The sequence below is a fragment of the Agelaius phoeniceus genome, chromosome 6 (assembly GCF_051311805.1).
Source record: "Agelaius phoeniceus isolate bAgePho1 chromosome 6, bAgePho1.hap1, whole genome shotgun sequence".
In the NCBI taxonomy this organism is placed as follows: Eukaryota; Metazoa; Chordata; class Aves; order Passeriformes; family Icteridae; genus Agelaius; species Agelaius phoeniceus.
In genome coordinates this window covers 31,080,942-31,101,130 of record NC_135270.1, presented here as the reverse complement: position 1 = coordinate 31,101,130, position 20,189 = coordinate 31,080,942, and the positions used below count along the sequence as shown (strand labels likewise).

The window sequence follows — 20,189 nt, the reverse complement described above, 5'->3', positions numbered from 1 at the left end:
TGTTGTTTTAATGCATGTTGCATTCACTTTTTGGCAGTTTAATTAAACTGGGAGCTTTTTACAAAGTAGGGAGCATTTCAGACTCAATCAGGCCTGCTGCCTTGTAAAAATAGAGCTTTAAAATCATGGATGCCTAACTAAAACATTTAAACTTCTATGTACTTACTGTCCCTGTGGAGGTAGGGGAGTTGCAGAAGCAGCTCTGTGGAGAAGGACTGGAGGTCCTGGTGGACAGCAAACTGTCCCTGAGGCAGCAGTGTGTCCTTGAGGCCACGAAGGCCAAGGGGATCCTGAGCTGCATTAGGAAGAGCATGGCCAGCTGGTCAAGGGAGGGGATCCTGCCCCTCTGCTCAGCCCTGGTGAGCCTCACCTGGGGGCCTGTGTCCAGTTCTGGGCTTCTCAGGACAGGGATGTAGCTCCTGGAGCTGGTCCAGTGAAGGGCTTTGAAGATGACGAGGGGATTGAAATATCTACAAGGAAAGGCTGAGGGAGCTGGGCCTGTTCAGCCTCCAGAAGAGACGACTGAGAGGGGACCTTAGCAATGTGTAAAAGTATCTGAAGAGAGAGTTGCTAAACCTGTGGAATATGTACTAATTTTGGACAGATTGCATCAATTTAGTCCCCAGGCTGGATTTCTAGGTTGAGCTCTCTGAATTGCTCTGTACTCTTTCAGGACTTCTTATGTCTTTCCCTCTTGGAGCTAATGAAAGTGACAGGAAAGAGCTACTATGAGGTGCAGAAGCTTCTCCGTAAAGTCAGCCGAGCTTGTGCTCCCAAAATGCAGACAGTAAGTGTGCTTGTGTTGGTACTGCTTTTGATACAATATCTGGAAAAGCTGAACATTGTCGCTCATCTTTTTAGCTGGGAGACTTGTCTCAGTTTTACTTCACAATGACAATGTTTTTGTTTTTAAATGTAGGGTTTTGATGCACTTTAGGTTGTTACAGTTATGTTTATTAGGTATTATAGCCCCATGAGATTGTTCAGGCTTGCAGCAGGGAAATAAGTCATACTTGCTGCCAATCCAGCATGTAAAAATTGCTTATAGCAATTGCTTATAGCAATGTGTATCCTGCAGCGAAGAAAATATTTTTTTTTTTCTACAAGCAAATAATAAGAATTTTGGTATAAATTTGGTTTAGATATAAAAGTGATGCCAAGAATTGAAGTGATCCTGAAAATAACTTAAGAGCTTTTTCCACCCATGTAAACAAGTTGTGTGTCTTAGGCTACAGTAGCCTAACTGGGGAGGGTGCAAGAAGGAAACATGTTGGCTGCAACACAGTGGCAGCATTTTCTTTTCTTTTTTGAATTCATATGAAAAGATGTCTTTTAAAACAGAGAGGATACAGACAGTTCTGACCTCAGTCAATGCAGCCCCCTTTTTATTCCTTGCAAAAATAATCCATGTCCAAATGTGTAATTGGCATAGTAATTATAGGAGTAATTCTGTGAGACTTTAAATTCACTAATGTGCTGCAATAAAATTAGTAATAGAAGAATTAGTGTGACTTTTACTGCATGCACTTAAGCTAGTAAATTGGTAATTAACACTGATCAGGGAATTTTACAGGTTGAAAACAAACCTTGTTGAATGGGAGCAAAGACAGTTTTTGTCACATCATGATTAAGGGCTTATTATTTAATATTGTGGTAAGGGAGAGAAAAAAGACTTAAATTTACTCTCTGAGCTATAAATGGAATATAAATACAAGGAAGGGTGATGAGCTAAGGGCAGACTATAGCTGAATATAACAGTACTTCTCTCATTGTTGAATGTTAAGTCATATCAGATTGTTAAAAGCAAATACAATTTTCCTATTTCCATTTAAAAAAGCATTTTCTGTTTTGCTTGTTTTCTTTTGCTATTTTCCCTCCTTTTCTAGGCTTATGAAATGAAACTAAGAAAGTCTGTCAATCCTACTTCAGCCTTTTTATCCACCACACTTCATAGTTTGGATAGAGTCCTGCATGGTGGAGTGCCTTGTGGATCCCTCACAGAGGTAATTTGTTTAATATATTTTACTTTAGTTGAGCATTCTGCCTAGAAATCGAAAGTCACAGATAGGTTGGACCATCTTGTGTCAGGTGCTTCAAACACAAAATACACAAAAATGTGTGGATGAGAACAGGTCTTGCCCAGTGCTTTTCTTTGTCTCCCATGGCAAATTGTCACAGTAGAGGAATAAAAATGAGAAGTTATGAAAATCTTACTATGAAGAAAATACATTTTTTTCGCATCCTGTAACCAAGCTAGATTGATTTTGATTCCTGATTGATTTTGTAAGTCATTTCTAACAGTGATTTAGAACATACTAGAGTTAAAGCAAGACTAAGTTGAAACTAAACAGTTTCTGCTCTAGAATCTCTTATATAATGAGGGTTTTTAAAGATTAGTTTGTGAAGATTCTGAGTATTTCTTTTTGTAGACAATGGAATATGCACCATGCATGGAGTGCACAGCACCAGGAAAGGAAATACTGCACTTTAAGTTTTCTTCTAGAAAAAGCTTCTGAATGTGATTTTTGTATTCTATGATATTTTGGTTAAAAATGAAACAACCTGCCTGGTGCAGTTCTCTACAGTGGGAGATCTCACCAAGGGAGGGAAATGTTGACATCTGTACAAGACATGTAGTGGATGAGACCAGAACTGCAAGCCCTTCCACCTGCACCTTGGGCTTGGTTGGTGACTGATATATTACTATTTAGTCAGAAATAATATAGAGATAACTAGGTAAGGTCCAGAAATGTGATGAATAACTCAAAAGATTAGATGTGTCCAAGAAAAAATAAAATAGTGTATTGCTTTTTATTTGCCTTTTAGGTACTAAGTGTGGTAAGCAATTAGGGCACCTATTAGGGATTTTTCAGCAAATGAAAAGGCAGATAACCATTAACCATACAGAAACTGATCTTTTCTTTTGAAGCCTGGTTCAAGGGATTTTAAAAAGCTTTTTTGCAAGAATCTTGATCTAAAGTAGTTTAAAAGGTTGGCAGCACTGAATGTTCATCAGGATTGCTAGATGAAATTTTAGTAGAAAGCTATCAGTTTACTCCTGCAGCTGGTTTGATGCTGTACTTCTGCTGCTTTTATGCTCTACTGCATCTTGTGAACATTTTCAGGTTTGTTTTTTATTTTTGGATTTGAGTGATTTTAGGATTTAACAATTTTAATTTCCTTTTTCACAATTCACTGGAGCATAACAGACAAGTAGATTGTCTTTTGGTATTTTTGAATTAGACAGATATTTCAAGTCTGACAGAAGTTCTCTTCAAAAGTATGCTGAACGCAGCATTTACTTCCTGACTGCTAGGGCTAAATTATTGTCTTTCTGTTACTTTACCCAGCAGTGAGGGTAGCTGGAAACTTGGAATTTGAGTACCTGATCGGAGGGATTAAGACTTTTGGTGGTATCTTCTATAACCAAATCTCCTTTCTTTTTGAGCGCCAGAGGGATTTGATTTGCTTTACACTGTCTCAGACCATTTTTTTTCCAAGCCACTATTAGGTTTTAAATTGAAGACTAAATCATAGCTGAAATTCTGTGGTCAGAGCTTTTTTCCAAGTTTTATGAGAAGAATTAAAATAGTTCCTTTTTTGAATATTGAAGAGTTTAATCTTCTGATAGATGAAGATTTAGCTCCTTGTGTTTTCATTCAAACCCTACAGATGTGCCAGAGAAAACAGTATATAACTTACTGAAAAATAATTTATCTCTGCCTAATAAAATACATTTTAAAAAACTGTTGTTGTCTTCATGTTTTTCATGTTTCCATCTGGGTGATTTTTTTTCAGAGCAAATTTGGAGTAAAATAAACCAAACAAATTTTTTGCAGACATTGAATTTAAATTTATTAGAGGAATTTCAAGTAGGATTCTGTTGTTCTAAACACTTGCTGAACCAGGGGTAACTACAATAAAATGTTGTAGTTTTGTAAAATTCTTCACTGTGGATTATTTGAAAGCCTGTTTTAAGGTCCTTTAAAGGAATGCAGATTAAACATGAAGTATTGTTGGTTTTGGGAATACAAATGCTTTCTTGCTCCATTGGCTTGCTTCCTTGTGCTGCAAGGTTCCCTCATTTTCTCGGATATGATGCTCATAACTTCAGACATTTTTATAGCATCTCTGCTGAATTGGCTTCTGTGTCAGCCACTGAAATGGATGTTGGGTCCAGTGCACCTCCCAGGCAAGGCTGAAACTACAAATGTTTTTATGAAGTATCATCACAGTTGTCCAAACCTTTTAATTTCACAAACAGGATTGATGCCCTCCCCTCGTTCATTTCAAGTCCTCTTTTTAACAAGAAACAACTGGTGAGATTAATTGGCAATCACAGTCTAAGGGATGTGTATTGCCTCTGTACTTTTTATATATGCTTTGGGTTCACATTAAATTGTAGCAGATATTGCTGATATGATAGTTTGTAATTTAAGCACACTTCCTGGGGAACAGGTAATTGCATAAATTACTGATTCCTGATCTGGAATTCACCAAATGCAGTGTGTCCTTCTAAACAAAAATCATTTAATGCTTCTCTTGTATTAAAGCTTCAAGTAGATTCGTTGATATAGCTTGACTTTCAGGCCTTGTTAAAAGACAAAGGTGATTAAAGGGGTTTTAACCAACTTTTAACTGTAGCTACCATGATCCTTCAGTGTTTCCTTGTATCTTTTCTGTGCTTCAAGTCATGCTGCTACTGCTTAAAACAAAACCATAGCAATACTGTATTCTGGTCAAAGTATTTGTGCTTGAAACCAAACTGTTGTGCAAGTAGTCTCAAAAATCAGTTTGATTTTGAGTGTCTGTCTGTTGTAAATGTTGTTTTTAAATTTAAAACAGTAGCTCTGTGTTTAGGCCTATGTTCTGGCAGTACTAGATGTTTTGAGACAGCATGCTTTGTTTTACAGTTCAGCTTACCTGGAGAGGCTTGCTTTTACACCTTGCATTATTAGTTTGTTGCTACTAGCATAAGAATGAACCCATTACTCTGTTTCCACTGCCTAGAGTCACTTTATTTTTGCTGGTTTTTGGCCCTCCGTGTATTTATGATTTCATCATCTCCCTTCCCAGGAGCAGTGACAATGTGATATTGTATTTAAAGACCCCCTGTAGTAGTAATGAACTTGCAATTATCTGAACACAGAACCCAGCATTCAGACACAATCTCTGGAAGATCTGCAGTGGATCAAGTACAGCAGACTGCCATCTCTAGTAGAAAAATATTGCTCTCAGAAACTGGTGATCTCATCAACCGATGTGTTCTTTGGATCCTTTTTCTCCTCAAAAATCATACTGGAACCTTTTCATACAAGCTGAGCGTGCTCTCTTTGAATGCTGCTTCACCACAGGGGCTTTCAGTGAGCACAGGTGGAAGCTTTGGGGATCTGGTCTGGATCATTGAATGGTGTTGGTGTTGAAATATGGTAATAGGGAGTTAACATCCATGAAAAAACACACACTGCATAGGGCAGAGTGTAGTCTCTAGGGCAGACAAAATTTGTCTAATGTATATATGTGGTTCATGTTGAACATTCGTTCTTTATAGGATATAAGCAATTAGCCTTGTGTTTCTAGGAGAGACCTCGTTTTACCAAGTTAATGATGATTTCTAAGGAGATGTTTATGTCTGTGAGCTCAATAGCTCTGGACTTAGTTTTCAGCTCCGAAAGCCATTGATGTCATGTGAATGTCAACTGTGAATCTTTTAATTCTGCTCTGTTTTAGAAGGTAGCAGAGGGACAGATAGAAGAGAGCTAGGTGTCTCTAGGGAAGCTCTTGTGAGGTGAGGGGGAAAGTAGGGGACCTCAAATTTGAAAGGTAATAATGATGTCAAAGAAAGTACAAGCATAATGCTCTGTCTGAAAAGCTTTTTTTTATTCTTCAGGGGATGAATTTGTCTGCAAGGTACAGATCCAAGAGTAATTGCAAATTGGTCTTTGTGGGCTATGTTCTGTCTTTTCATGGCTGTTGTCTCCTTTGGTTACTGAAAGAGCAGAATTGGGGGAACACAGGCTGATGGGACTTAGATAAAAGTAGAAGTATGGTGAAATGAATGTTATGTTGCTAATCTTTTCCTTCCAGATAACTAGCCCACCAGGTTGTGGCAAAACACAGTTTTGTATTATGTTAAGTGTTCTGGCTACGCTTCCTGTAAGCATGGGAGGACTAGATGGGGCTGTTATATACATCGACACAGAGTCTGCATTCAGTGCTGAAAGGTAAGTTGCAAAATTCTAAAATGCACACAACTTCTTAGCACCTTTTATCCTGGAACCTTCAAATATTTTCTGAGCAATAATTGTGCATTTTAAAATACTGGTGGTAATTATTAAACATTCCTCTGGTATATGCAGTTATTTCACAGACAATGAAATTAATTTAATAAAATGGTTTGTTCACCTTCCTAATTTGTATGAGGTTGCAGATTCCAGTTCTGGTATGACAAGGTGGATGGCATGATCTTTAATTTTTAAATGGTTTTATTAGTACCTGAAATCTTGCTTTGCAGTTTGGTTTGTGGAGTTAACAGGATGTTAATTAGAGGATGTAAAGGCAGAGCATTTTGGCTACAAAGTCAGTGGAGGTTTTCCAGTGAACAGTGGGACTGGTGTTGCCAGTTTTCCTTCAGATTTCCATCCTATTTCTGTTCAATACCCTCCTGCATTTCTGATTGCCTTCTGCAGTAATCTTGCATCTCCTGTATCCCTAGCAGCTATGCAGTACTGTAATACCTTATCTCTGTAACATATCTGGTTCTTCTCATATCTCCTGCTTGGCCCATGCAACCCAAATGGCTTGGCTGTGCATGTTGGTGTGCTCGAGTGCTGAATGGATGTGCTGTGCTGGATTGCTTGAGTTACACGTGTTGGTTGCTGCTCTTCTCATGTTAACTGTCTGATTAACTGTTGAAATAATCCTGCAGTGTTTCATTAAATGTAGCTCTAATTTATTTGACTTAGTTACCAAAGTTTGCTAAACTTTGTGGCTTTGATCTTTTTGAGATTTCAATTCCTTGGTCCCTGTTGTTTGGAATGAGCAAGTTTAAAAGTTATTAAGGGTCAGGGGAAGGACAAGAAGTACAGTAGTCTCATCCTTGTTAGTGTAGAAAAATGGGCAGAAAGAGGTTCAGTGAAATAATTTATATATTTCAGATGATCTAGTAGCTATAGCCATGGCATGATTCTGGAGTATTAAGGTAAATTTATTTCCATTGATTATTCATTGCAAGTTATCATGGATTAGAAGGTGGGATTTCAAACCCTGCTTTTTGTCAAGTTAATATCACAGAAGTTTGAAGCATATCAAAGAAAAAAAGCTTCAGGCAATGGTTCTGTAAAGTACTGTGCTTCCTCCTTACACACCACTTAAGTTTTATTTCAGGTCCCTGAAATGTAAATAGTGAAGAAAGGTAGGACCTAAAGAGTGAGTTATGACTTGTCACTTAGAAATGAGTGCTAAAGAAAAGGAAAGCAGATGCAGATGAAACTGAGACTGCTGAAAATAGAATAGAATGTAGAAAGGAAACATGGCAAAAATAATATTATTAAGGATGAGAATATTTATGTATTAAATCATATTTAGTATTGCTCAGTTGCAAACGATAAACACAATTTCAGCAGACTGACTATATCTTATACTTTCTGTGTTGCATCCTCTAAGGAGCTGAACCATCAGGGCCAGGGAGGTGCATATCCCCTTTTCCCAAGGTGGTTGGGAGCTGGAGCATTTGCCATTTGTGGAGAGACCAAGGACTTGCTCAGTTGAGTGGAGAGAAGGCATTGGGCCAATATAACAGTAGCCTTCACTTGCCAATGAGGAGGCCCGAAGGAGATGGCACAGGGGTGTGTGCTGGGAGACAGAGGCATACATTGAGCTTCATTTCTGGGCTGGTATTTGGAGAAGCTTTACAATTCCTATCTGCCTTTGTGGTGAAAAAGCTTTTCCCAGAGAGGTGGTGCTGCCTCCATCCTTGAAGGCTTTTGAAATAAAGACTCAAGTAACTTGTTCTGATTTCATAGCTGGCACTGCGTTGAACAGGATGTTGCCTCAAAATCTCCTGAGCTCTCTTTCTAAACTGATTTTAAATTTGTTTTCCCTAAAATCTTTTTAACTTTGTGTTTTAATGAAAGGAACCTAAGTTTAAAGAGAGATAGCAAGTAAGTTGTGCCCACAAGTATAATCCACTAGATGCCACTCTTCTCAAGCTATAGCTGGTGGGATATGTCTGCTTAAAATTTAAACAATTAAGTATTTTTTGTTACTAAAAATTAAAATATTTTTGTGGAAAAAATTTTCTGTCTAATGGATCTTCTCTTTCTTACCAGCTTGTTAGATTTCTTTGGTGACACAAAGCCCAGTCTATGATTTCACTGCAAAGTAAAGGTGAAAAGGAAGATTGTTAGAGTTGGAGAGTAATTTTATTTAAATGAAATTAATATTATGTAAAGTAATTGGAATAGGAAAATGCTTGGTCATTAAGTGGAATCTTTGGTATAAAACTTGAAGAACTTACTCAGTAAGTAAACTTCCCTTCTAGAGGAGACATGCCCTTTCTTTGCATACAGACACATGATGTCTTTCTCTAGTGTACCACTGACTCAGCATCACTGGAAGGAGAATCTAACTGTTTTGATTTCCACTGTTTCACTCTGGCTGATACAGTATGCTTTTCCTTTTAAAGAGATTTCCAGTCTTAGTTGGTATCTGCTTATGGCTCAGAACTTTGCTGTGTTTGCTTTCTGAATACTTGATGACTTATTAGCTTGTATTATTCTTTTTTGCAGTATTATGCCTTCTGGTTTTTGTTGTTGGGTTTTTTTTTTTTTAATAGGTTGATTGAGATAGCAGCAAACAGATTCCCTACTTATTATGACTCAGATGAAAAGCTGCTCTGCATGACCCGTAGCATCCACCTGTACCGAGAGCTGACCTGTTGCAGTGTGCTGAAGAGGTATTCTTTTCCAGAGTTTAGGAAAAGACAATTTTGACTGGATTGTCTAAAACATTTTTTTTTTTGTATCAAAGTTTTATGAAGAATAATTAATTTGAGACCTTTTCATGTGGATACCAGCATGGTCTCCAGCAAAGTAACATTGTTACAGAAAGATTGACATTGCTCTTATCATTTCACAGCATGTGACCAATCCACTTGATGATTTTTAATTTGTGATAGACAATTTCTATGTGATCTGATTCTATGTGTGTAAGCCTTTAAAGGGGAATGTTCATGAGACAGGTATTCTCTTGGGTTGTGGAGAGACCATAGTATAAGAGATATGTTTTCCACAAAATTGAAGTTTGCTCCTCCAAAGCAGTTTCCTTCCAAGAAGATGGGGATTCCTCCAGCAGGGAGAGGGAGAAGTTTTTTAGCAGTCACCAGCCTGAGTGCAGTGTTGTATTGTCATGTTGTTATGTTATATTAATTTGTGAACATATATTACAATGAAAATTAATGGAGTTATATTTTATCATCATGTGGTATGTTTTATGTTAGTGGGAGAATTATTATCAGAATAGTTTTGCCTCCTAATACAGCTTTATCACAGAACAGCTAGTAGCATATTAAAGAAACATGGAATGGCTTGGGTTGGAAGAGAGTTTAAAGGTCATCCAGTTCCAAACCTCCCATCATAGGCAGGGATAGCACCCACTTGGTCAGGTTGTTCAGGGCCCCATCCAACTTGGCATCAAACGTTTTCAGGAATGGGGCATCCACAGCTTCTCTGGGCACCTGTGCCAGTGCCTCACTAGCCACTGAGTAAAGTATTCTTCCTGAATTCTAATCTAAATCTCTTCTTTTGGTTTTAAGCCATTTCCCCATGTCCTATCACTATCTGCCCATGTAAAAAGTCACTCTCTTTCTTACTTATTAATCCCCTTGAAGTGCTGGAAGAGCACAGTGAGGCACATTTTCAATGCCCACTTTACTTGCTGCCTGCCATTCAGGGGTTGTACAGTATATTGTTGCTAGCAGAGGTCTTCCAAAACTCTTTTGTAGAGAGGTCCTGCCTTGGGCCCCCTGAGCCTCAGATTCCTTTTCAAATCTCTTCATTACATGCAGATGTCAATGGAGGTGGTGTGTGGGGATGAAAAAAGAGGGGCTGACTTTAAGCTTACTAAATGAATCTTTATTTTAAACACATTAGTGATATAATTTTTTTTGGTGTAAATAATGCTATAAGTGACTTTTTTTTTTTTTAGGATTATGTCTTTGGAAGAAGAAATTATTTTGAAGAAGGTTAAACTTGTAATAATTGACTCTGTTGCTTCAGTTGTCAGAAAGGAGTTTGATACAAAACTCCAGGGCAATCTGGCAGAGAGAAGTAACTTTTTGACTAGAGGAGCATCAGTGTTGAAGTATTTGGCAGAGGAGTTCTCAATACCAGTAAGTTCTTCCTCCTTTTCTAAGTTTTTGCCTTACAGTATCAAGTAATAGAGAAGAAGGAGAATGACAGGAAGAAGAAACAAGACAGTGATTCTTGCAGGAATCTTTAAGCAAGTACCAGGTGGAATATAGTTGGGAAATAGAAGAATAGTAAAGGTTCTGCTTGGTGTGTTTCTTCTGTGGGTTTTTGTTTGTTTGTTTTTTAAAATTTCTTAGAAATTATTGTAATTTTTTGTTAATTTGGGATTTGAAATAAGAAAATATTAATAGTCTCCAGCTGTCTCTGTGCTTCTTTTTAGTTTTGGGGTTTTTTTTTCCCTTAAATTCTACATTTTCTTGCCATTTAATATTGTCTATCCTGATGGTTCCTTTGTACTGCGTTGTCACTCTACCTAATGCATGCTCTAGGTAGGTGAAGTTTTTTTTCTGCCTCTGTTTCTTTTACTTAAGTTCATAGAATCTCAAAAAGGCTTATGCTCTGGAACAGTGTGAATTCCTTTTGTATCTGGTAATGTATGCTAATTCCTGCAGAAGGGAAGGTAACAGGTCAGCAAATCCTTGTCTGTAGACTCGCCCATAAAATGCAAAGGAAGACATGGACACTCAGTGCAAAGACTGGGTAGACCTGATTGTAAAGTGCTTTAGAAGATGTAAACTGTGTATATGTGTTTGTGTGTGTGTTTATTTTGTGTTCCACAAAGGGTCATTTCAAAAGATATTATTGAAACTCAACTCTTTAAAGTATTTCCTGGTATAGATAACCTACTCATCGCTCCAGTGTAAGAGAGAAGCTGGGTAAGAATGTGAGTAAGGCTGGTGGGGCCTTGTTCACTCTGATGCCTCTGAGGTCACAGAAACTATCACATCAGAAATAGGAAGTGTGGAACTGGCTGATGTAACTTCAGAGGAATGGGTTTCCTTCTGCATGTGACTTCTAAAGACTTCTGGTAGAGAAGATTAAACCCTGCCTAAGTGCCTTTAAAGTTCATGTACAAAAGATAGCATCCCAGTCAGTGCACCAGTAAAGTTGATAGTGACTGTTTATAAAGCCAGGAAAGAATTGTGTGTAATAGTGTGCACTCTGATATTTTGATAAAATATTATGCAGTCCTTTGAGAAAGGGGAGAAGTTTTATGAGAAGATACTCTTTTTCTCTATTTCTCCATTTTCTTCTCCTTTAGATAGCCCCTGCCCTGCCCTCCACTTTCACTGAAATGATGAAGCTGAGCTGGATTTGAATCTCTGACATTTCAGGCTGGAGTGTGTTGTGCATCTGCAAGTGTTGGTGCATACTGCAAAATCAGTCTGCTGTTCCATGTGTTCCAATAACTTCCCTTACAGAGTATCTGAGGTTCTCACTGTAAATAACTCTGTTGGCATTATTTCAGATGTTTTTACTTACCTAGAAAATAATAAATATAAATTTGGGATTAAGGACATTAGTAAGGTTGCAAAGTGATTTAGATCACTAATAAATTGGACACATGAATATAACTCTTCATGGCACAATCAGTGCAACTAAATGCTAAATTGGGCAGCAATTAGGAAGATTGAATCTGAAGCTGATAGGATTTGAACTTGAAATCAATCCTTTTGGCTGTAGCTAAGGGTCTGGTGAAAAACTGTGAGTAGTAGAACAAGGGAATTGGAAATGAGGAGACATCAGCCATAACTCTTATTGGAGCAGTACATCTGATGTTGACAGTGCAGAGAGGGTGATGAAAAAGCAGCTTCCAGAGAACAGCCTTGAAAATGAATGGGGGAGAGCAGTCTAAGTGAAGAAGACATAAGGTGCTTACTTTGTTTAGCTTAGCTAAGGAAATGTTAAGGGCTTCTTCATTAGTCAATATGCACCTACTCAGTGAAGAGGTATTTGATAGAAGCTCTCTTTGGCTGACACAGGTGTACCACAGTTCTGTGGTTGGAAGCTGAATTAAGCAAGGTCAGACTTCAAATAAGAGGCGTGTTCTTAGTGTACTAATTAATCATTGGAATGCATTACTAAACATAAATAGCTGCTTATCATGAGTATATTTAAGTGGGCATTCCTCCCCCATTTCCTAAAAGGGAAACGGGTTCAAATAGGGTTAAGTTGGTGGAAACCCTGTGCTACCATGTTATGTCAGAGTTAAAAGGATTTTAATGCAGTTATTTTTGTTGGCATTATAAACTCTCTAACTGTTTATAATTATGTGTTTGTGGTGTCAGGTTATTGAGTTGGATGTACAGAAGTGGTTAGGGGTCATAGTTTTTACCAAATTCAAGGGGAGCTGCTTCAAAGCTAGGTAGCTCTATTTGGAAAAAAAGTTGATATTGATTATACCAAAACTGATGGTGGTTGTTCAGATGGTGGTTGTTCATTAACTTCTCTGCACTTCTATTTTCAGGTTGTAAAATGGGGCAGAACTGTTCAGTGAGAGGATATTGTGAAGATAGGGTCATTACTAATAGGGATCTTATACTGAGTATGGGACAATATATAGATGCTCCTTGGAAAGTAGCAGTTGCCATCCTCAGTGTAAAATTTAAAACAGTTGTAGTAAATGAAAACTTAATCCATGTCTTGAGATGAGAAAAAATAATAAGCATATTAATTGAATTTTACCATCTTAACCACTGAGTGAAGCTAGTGAACATGGTTTGTGATTGCCACTTTTTGCTTGACCTAATTTTTTGTTGTTGGAGGTTTTTTGTGTTTCTTTTTGTTGTTGTTTGTAAAGTACAAAGAAAAGCAAAGTTGCTTTTTAAAAAAAAATTTATGGACATTAGTAAAGCTTAATTTGTTTCTCAAAAAGTGAAGTATGATGCCTGATAGCCTTTTTAGATCATTTTTTCCATGTAACTTAGCAGTAAGCCCAAGTTCATTCTAGGCATTTGCTGTGATGCCAGGGCAAGAGGCAGCACAATGTTTAGTTCACTTATGGCCAATTGACAGGGGACCTGGCAGCCCTACTGATGACTGAACAGTCTCTGAAGCTTTTGCTTCCATGGGGCTCTATGTAGCAGTGTCCCTTTTTCCCTTTCCTGCACAGAGCTGTAACCAAAACATACTTTTTTTCTCCCAGGTTTGGTTGGAGCTAGCCAGTCAGATCAAAAGCAATTCCTGGAAACTGAGAAGGGCAGCTTGATTACCAATGAAACAAAATCCCCTTTCTTTTTGAAATCCAGTGAATATGGAAATCTATATGAAAAATTTGTTACCTTTATATGTTAATAGAGCACCTTGTAGTTGAGAGCATTTGGATCTGAATGTGTGTGGACGCTGTCCACCAGATTACATAATTAAGCAACAGTAATAAGTCCTATATGCTTCCAGTGTAGCTTTCTGATTTCTTTAGCCTTCCAAAAAAGAAAGTAAAATATGCTTTGGATTTTCTTTCTTCTCTTCCATATTCACAGGAAACTGTATATTATTAGTAGATTGAATTACTTTCACCAAGTACTGTGTTTGTGCTAGTTGAGAGATGTCTCATTTTCAGTAAAGAGCTAAAACGAAAACCCAATATGACAAGAATTATTGTTGAGATTTAAATATTTTACCTTTTAAAATTTGTTGTTCATAGTCTCTGATTTTCTAGTCATTAATACTTCAACAAATAAGGGAAGCTGGCTCAACATCTCTGTGAAAAGTACTCCAGAGGCAGCAGTTGCAAAACCAAACTGCTTTAAGCATTCTTTTAAATGTCAAATTGAGACTGACGATGAAATTTGCTTTGTAAAACGCCCAGGCTAATCAAATTACAACATTTGCTGTCCTTTATGCTTTTGTCTGGCTTATGTTCTTAGATCACTGAAGTGAACCTTTGTTGTTTATGATCAATATATTGGTTATTGTTACCAGCAAATATATAATAGTATGGTCTGTTCTTTTTTTATTTTTTTTTATTTTTACTTTCTGAAAGTATGAAGTAACTTAGGATGAGAGACTTTAATCTCTCATGTGTGGTTTTCTAGAGCAAATGAAAGACAAACCTTATGTAATTATTCTCCAATGTTTTTGTTTTCTATGCTAAATAAATTAACAGTAGTTCAAGAAGCCCACAAGTTCCACAGGTAATATTGTTCCCCATTTAGAATCGACATGCTCCATTTAAAAACTAAAACTACACTTAATATTTATGACAACAGATCTGTTAACAGTCAATTTTCTTTTCACACTGATCTCCTAGGTTTTAATTTCAGTACTTCACAATCGCTATGCTCCTTAAACTTATACCCAACATTTTCATTTACTTTGGAAAGCCAAATGTTTAGCTACGTGTATATTTGCTTTTAGGATGAGTAAGGTTTTTTTTGTCTCAAAATCACTTCATATGGAGAAATTACTTGACATCTGCAGTGCCTTTTCTGCTGTCTTTTATTAACTTGAATTGTCTCATCTTCCTGCAGTAAAGTGTCTCAAAACTGAAGTGCTTCTGTTGGCAAAGGGAATATTCAAGCTGTTAGTTTTCTTTTTGTTTATATATGTTAATACTTGTTTATAATCAATTGGCCTTATTCTTGCTTCTTTTTATTCTGTTCCCACATAGATGGTTGCTTGCCACCTCCTCTGCACTTTAGCTATTGCTGTTCTGATATTTGAAAATATTAGTTTATGGAATGCAAAATAGATTCCAAAATAAAAGATTCCTGAAGAAAAGTTGTTTAGATGCTAGTTCATCTTGAATTAAATATGTATAGAGTTTGGTAAAAGTACATAGTTGATTTGTTGTTACATCATGTAGCAGTGCTGTATGATGACTTTTCCAAAATTATGGAGATGCATTAGACTTTCAGGTTATTTTGTCTATATTGGGACTGTAAAGCTGCTGAAATGCAAATTTAGTTTTTTATTCTTAGCTATTAAAAATTGTTTAATACCAGTGTTACAGAGACTGTAATTGAATTATCTTTACAGATTATTTAAAACTAGAATAAAAGAAACTTTACTTATAAAACTTAGAGAATTGGTTCCACTTTGAAGTTTTCTAGAAAGAGAAATCTCTTACAAGTTACACCACATGGAATCATGTGTTTCTTTAATGAAGTTAAATGTTAAGTGGGAAATTAAATGAGTTAATGTTATCAGAAGAAAATATTTTGGAACTGAGTTTCCAGAATTTAACTAGCCATATTACTTCCATTACTTCCAAAACTAACTTTCTTCTAAAAAAAACCAATTCTTGTTCTTTTCAAGATGTTTCACTTCCCCTGCACCAAAATTCATGTTGGTGTTCATATCCTCATTAAATGGTGAACTGAACAGCATTAGAAAATTGCATGTGTGTGAGCTGTATCAGAACTTTTGGTTTTAAACATAATCTCTTTTGGTTTAAAGAGGAGCACCTAACCTTGTTCAGAGTGCTTTATCTGTTTAAGTAACAAATAAGTTGTGAAATGAGTGTGGTGAGGCACTGGAACAGGTTGCTCAGAGGAGTTGCAATGTACCATCCCTGGAAGTTTTCAAGGCCAGGTTGGATGCGCAGCCTTATCTAGCAGAAGGTTCCCTGCCCATGGCAGAGGAGTTGGAACTAGATGATCTTTAAGGTACCTTCCAATCCAAACCATTCTATGATTTTAAGATTTTTTACCATGTTATACTTAGAAGTACTTTCATGTCCAGAACTGAGTCCATAGCTTTGGATTTTTTAATTAAGTATTATAATGTTAGCCTTTATTTTTTTTACAAATACCTACTTAAAAAGTAAATGTCAGAATTTCACATTTATGTGAGCAGTATTATTTGTAAAGTGTGATTTGGCATGAATTTTAATTTTTGTTGTTGCTTACTTGGGAAACCAAGATGGTTAATGGGAACTTACAGAACAACCTTCTTTCTTTGCCCTTGCTGAAACTTCATAAACTCAGGTTTTTTTGGCAGACTGTTTATGCTTCAATTATTCCTCCACTCTACAATATTGAGCAAAAACCAATTTTGGTAAAAGGGTGTAAATTTAACTGTTAGATGTTGTTAGAGTGGTAAAGGTAGATGGCTTTGTCTTCTCATGGTTGTTCTAAATTATCCTCAGAAGGTGCACAGCTTTTAGTTTAAAATGGCTGGTTAAAATGTAATTATAACTACCTTCAGTAATGCTGCCATTTGTGTTCTTTTTTAAATGTGTCTGGAGAATATATGTTTATGCAGTTTATGGCCTGACACTGTTCCTTTTTGACCATCTATACCATAAAATGTTTATTACTGCTGAGGAAAAGGAATGAGAAATGCTAGAGCAATGTTTCCTGTTTTCATGTGGTGGTGAAGTAGAGCAAAGGAGGTAGTTTAAAGTTATATGATACTTGAATACAGTTTGTTTTTTCTTTTAAAGTATTCCCTTCATTGCTTTTTCCATTTTACAGTGCAAGTGACTTTGCCAAAAGCTATCATTCTGCACAATTGCACATATGAAATTATGTAGAAGGAGCACACCAGAATTAACATATAGGAGAGGGAGTTGAAAGGAATCAGATTTTACTGCCAGGTTTTTTTTATCTGCTATATGATTATGCACAATATTTGCTATAAAGTAGAGCAGGCACTTTCTCTGATATCTGCCTTGATTTGAATTTCTGAAAGACTTCTTCCAAAGTAAATAAACAATTTCTTGGATTTTCTAACCCTCATTGTTGTTACGCTTCTCTGGGTTACCTTCAGCTGATTGACATAATCTTGTAAGTGAGGTGCCCAGAAGTGGACAATATTCCAGATGAATCTCAAGCACAGTTTAGGTATGAAGAAGGATTTCTTCTCATGCCTTGCAGGACATCCTTGTGTTTATGCATCATAACACAGTTTGCTTTCTTTGCAACAACCTGATGCTGTTTACTTACCAATTATTAAAATCTTGAATCTGCATCTGCTGACTTTGTTGCTTAGCTAGTTGTTCCTTCTAATGTTATTTTTCCTGACTTGCCAAGATTTTGAATTCTGATCTCATGGTTTACTTGCAGTCTCCTCCCTGCTAACCTGTTTTTGCAAGAAAAATGATCATTCATTCTGTTACAGATTCTTTGTGTAACTATTGGGTGGAACCAGACTTCATGTAGACTGTACCATTTTATTCAGTGAGAGACCTTTAAACACTGTTAACTGCTATGTGTCATTTACAATAAACTTTGCATAGATTAATCTAGGTTATAGTTTTCTAGTTTTAGTAACATACTTATATATAATGTTCTACTGCTAAAATAAAAATACAGTATTTATATAAAAATGCTGTGGTTTTTTGTTTGTGATGTTTTTGTTTTGTTTTTTCCCCTGCCCTATCACAGTGTTATTTTGTATGTGCTGTAAAAAACAACAGTTAATTGTACTGATGGGCTTTTGTGCCTTGTCTTGGGAGTTTAGGGTTTGACAAGATGTACTGTTTTGATTGTATGAAAAACTGCCTGGACCTTTGGGCCAATGGTCTACTTGTGACTCTGCAAAGAAATACTTAGGTTTTGAGTATTCAGTGCTTTTTGAATTTTTTCTTGTACTTCTTTCTTGTCCTCTGATTTTATTTAAACTGGAAGTTCTCTAGGAATATTTCTGGATTTGCATGATTTATAGCTTAATTTATATCGGAAAGGGATTCTAGTCTTTAGGACAGGATAGCAATGCAAAGAATAGTTGACCAGATTGCAAGTTGTTAGAAAAATCTTGATGCGTCTTGAGCTCCTTGTTGAATCTTGAGCTCATGTATGAGCTCAGTATACACAAATTAGTGATTTGATTTCCATATTCTCTAGTGTTAGTTTGCTTTTTGGTTACTCAGCCCCAGGACTTCTGGGAATAATGAGGACCAGCTCTGCAATTGTTACTCCTAAGTAATATTGTACCAGCCCCCCTGAGGCATAAAGGGATGGGGATGAAACAAAATTAAGATTGGGCAATGCATATGTCTCTTATAATACAAATGTGCCCAGAGATCAAAAGTAAAATTTTACTTTCTTGGAAACTGGGGGTAATAGAAATGATGGTACCAATTTCCTCTTTGTCTCTACAGGACTGCTTTGTGAGAACATTGCAGTCATGTGGAACTAGGTGTGCTGCTGGGGCTGCTTTTTGATCAGGTTTGGTCTGGAAGCTCCATGATGATGCAGTCTGCTTGCTACTGTTAACTGCAGAACCTGCCTTTTGCAGTCTGCAAAATTTCCTTCTTTCCACATGTAATAAAAGCCAGACTAAACTATTGCAGCTAGATGGTTGAGGATCCTGTGCTGCCTTGAAAATAGAAGTATCTAGATTTGAAGGGCAAGCTTTTCAGTATGCACTTTTTCTTCTGCTGTTGAAGCTTTTATGCATTAGAAGAGTTCTTTGTATTGCTCTGGTTTCCTCACTCTGTTTTGCTTGGAATTGGAATCTACGAGCTCTAACATAGGTCTCCTGAGAAACTTCATTCTGACTTTATGTAAGAAGACTTCATTTTCTTTATTGAGAACAAGCATGTTTTATATCATTGTTCTATGAAATTTCAGCTATATGTGTTGATTTTTTTCACCCCAGTTTTCTATTTAAAGTAGAAAACCCATAATTTTAATAGTCTTTTAATTCTTTTGGCAGACATATAGTATAAAACAGAGGGAGAGCCATTTCTAATACAGATTCCTTTGAGAGTCTACATGGATTTCAGCAGCCTCATCAAAACTGTCATGTTGCCTCTCTTCAAAATGCTTAGCTATATCTCATTTGAGAGTCTAGCATTTCTGCTGTATATAGTTAGTAAACAAAATGGGATTTCAAGGTTTTTCTTGAATAGGACTGAACAGTTTTCTGCAAAGTTTTGATTAGACAGGAATGAATGAGGCACTAGTTTTTTTTGTTGAGACTACATCTGAATTTTAATAATGACAGTATTTCTTTCCAACTCAATAGTCCTAACATTTGATACTCCAATTTGGATAAGCTATATTGCCCAACCTAGCATTAAAATAACTTTCTTTGTCTCTAGATTCCAGTATTTTCCATACGTTACTTTTGTATTTATCGTATCTCCTACTTTTGACCTAGGCACAGAGTGCTTTTCTCTTCAACAATATCCAAGGTCTTGACTGGATTCTTGGCAGTATTACATTTTTCATTATGTTCTGATCAGTAAGATTAGTTCTAATACATGAACTGGTTTTCCTTCGTGCAGCTGAAAACTTAGTTCTTGAGAGAAAAATTGCTTTGGAAGTGTTTACTGCTTAGCTACTTTGTGTAACTTTATATAAAGATCTCCCATAGGGAGGAAGGGGGCTTGCTTAAGGCTGCTGGTGCTCTAGGTACTTTGCTTCTCAAGAACACTAATTTAAGCAAAATGGCTTCAGATATTGGCAGTCTTTAACATACCAAACTGAAGTTATTTTCCTGTAAAGCTTATGAACAATACTAGTGACTTACAGGTGGGTAGCTGAAGTTCAGTATAGGGTGACGTGTCTTTCTCTAAGTCTTAAATTTTTGTGTCATCTAAGGCTGGCGTGTTTTGGGCTTGTATAACTTCCTGTGTTTGCATGGAAGAGCTCTGTCACAGCTCTTTCTGGTACTGTAATGGAAACAGTCATACCTGGGCAGTGAGTACAAAGTTTCTGAAGGGGCCTTGGGTACATAGCATGTGCACAGAGCTAGAGGACTGTGTGTTAGAGCAAATGTGTTTTATTCTGCTTCTGTGATATCCCTAACATGGAGCTGCAAGAAACAAAGAGGCTGCTGAAACACTTTGTGAAGCTTGTCATATTTTCAAGGAGCAGATTGACAACAGGAAAGGAAATAGTTACTGTAGAGATCCTGTTTGGGATTGGCAGCAGCACTTACCACTGTATCTCTTTCTCGATTGGCTTAAGGGAGTCACAGAAGAGCCAC

At 36.8% G+C, this 20,189-nt stretch overlaps 1 protein-coding gene across 4 annotated transcripts in view; it reads left to right on the top strand.

The window, feature by feature from the left end:
- RAD51B (RAD51 paralog B) overlaps positions 1–20,189 on the top strand; it is a 397,362-nt gene that overhangs the window by 38,407 nt on the left and 338,766 nt on the right. For all 4 annotated transcript variants that reach the window (XM_077180324.1, XM_077180322.1, XM_077180323.1 and 1 more), the window contains exons 3-7: positions 674–787; positions 1,887–2,003; positions 6,088–6,224; positions 8,837–8,956; positions 10,207–10,390. In XM_077180324.1, coding sequence (XP_077036439.1) covers positions 674–787; positions 1,887–2,003; positions 6,088–6,224; positions 8,837–8,956; positions 10,207–10,390 — 672 coding nt within the window. The remainder of the gene's footprint in view (positions 1–673; positions 788–1,886; positions 2,004–6,087; positions 6,225–8,836; positions 8,957–10,206; positions 10,391–20,189) is intronic.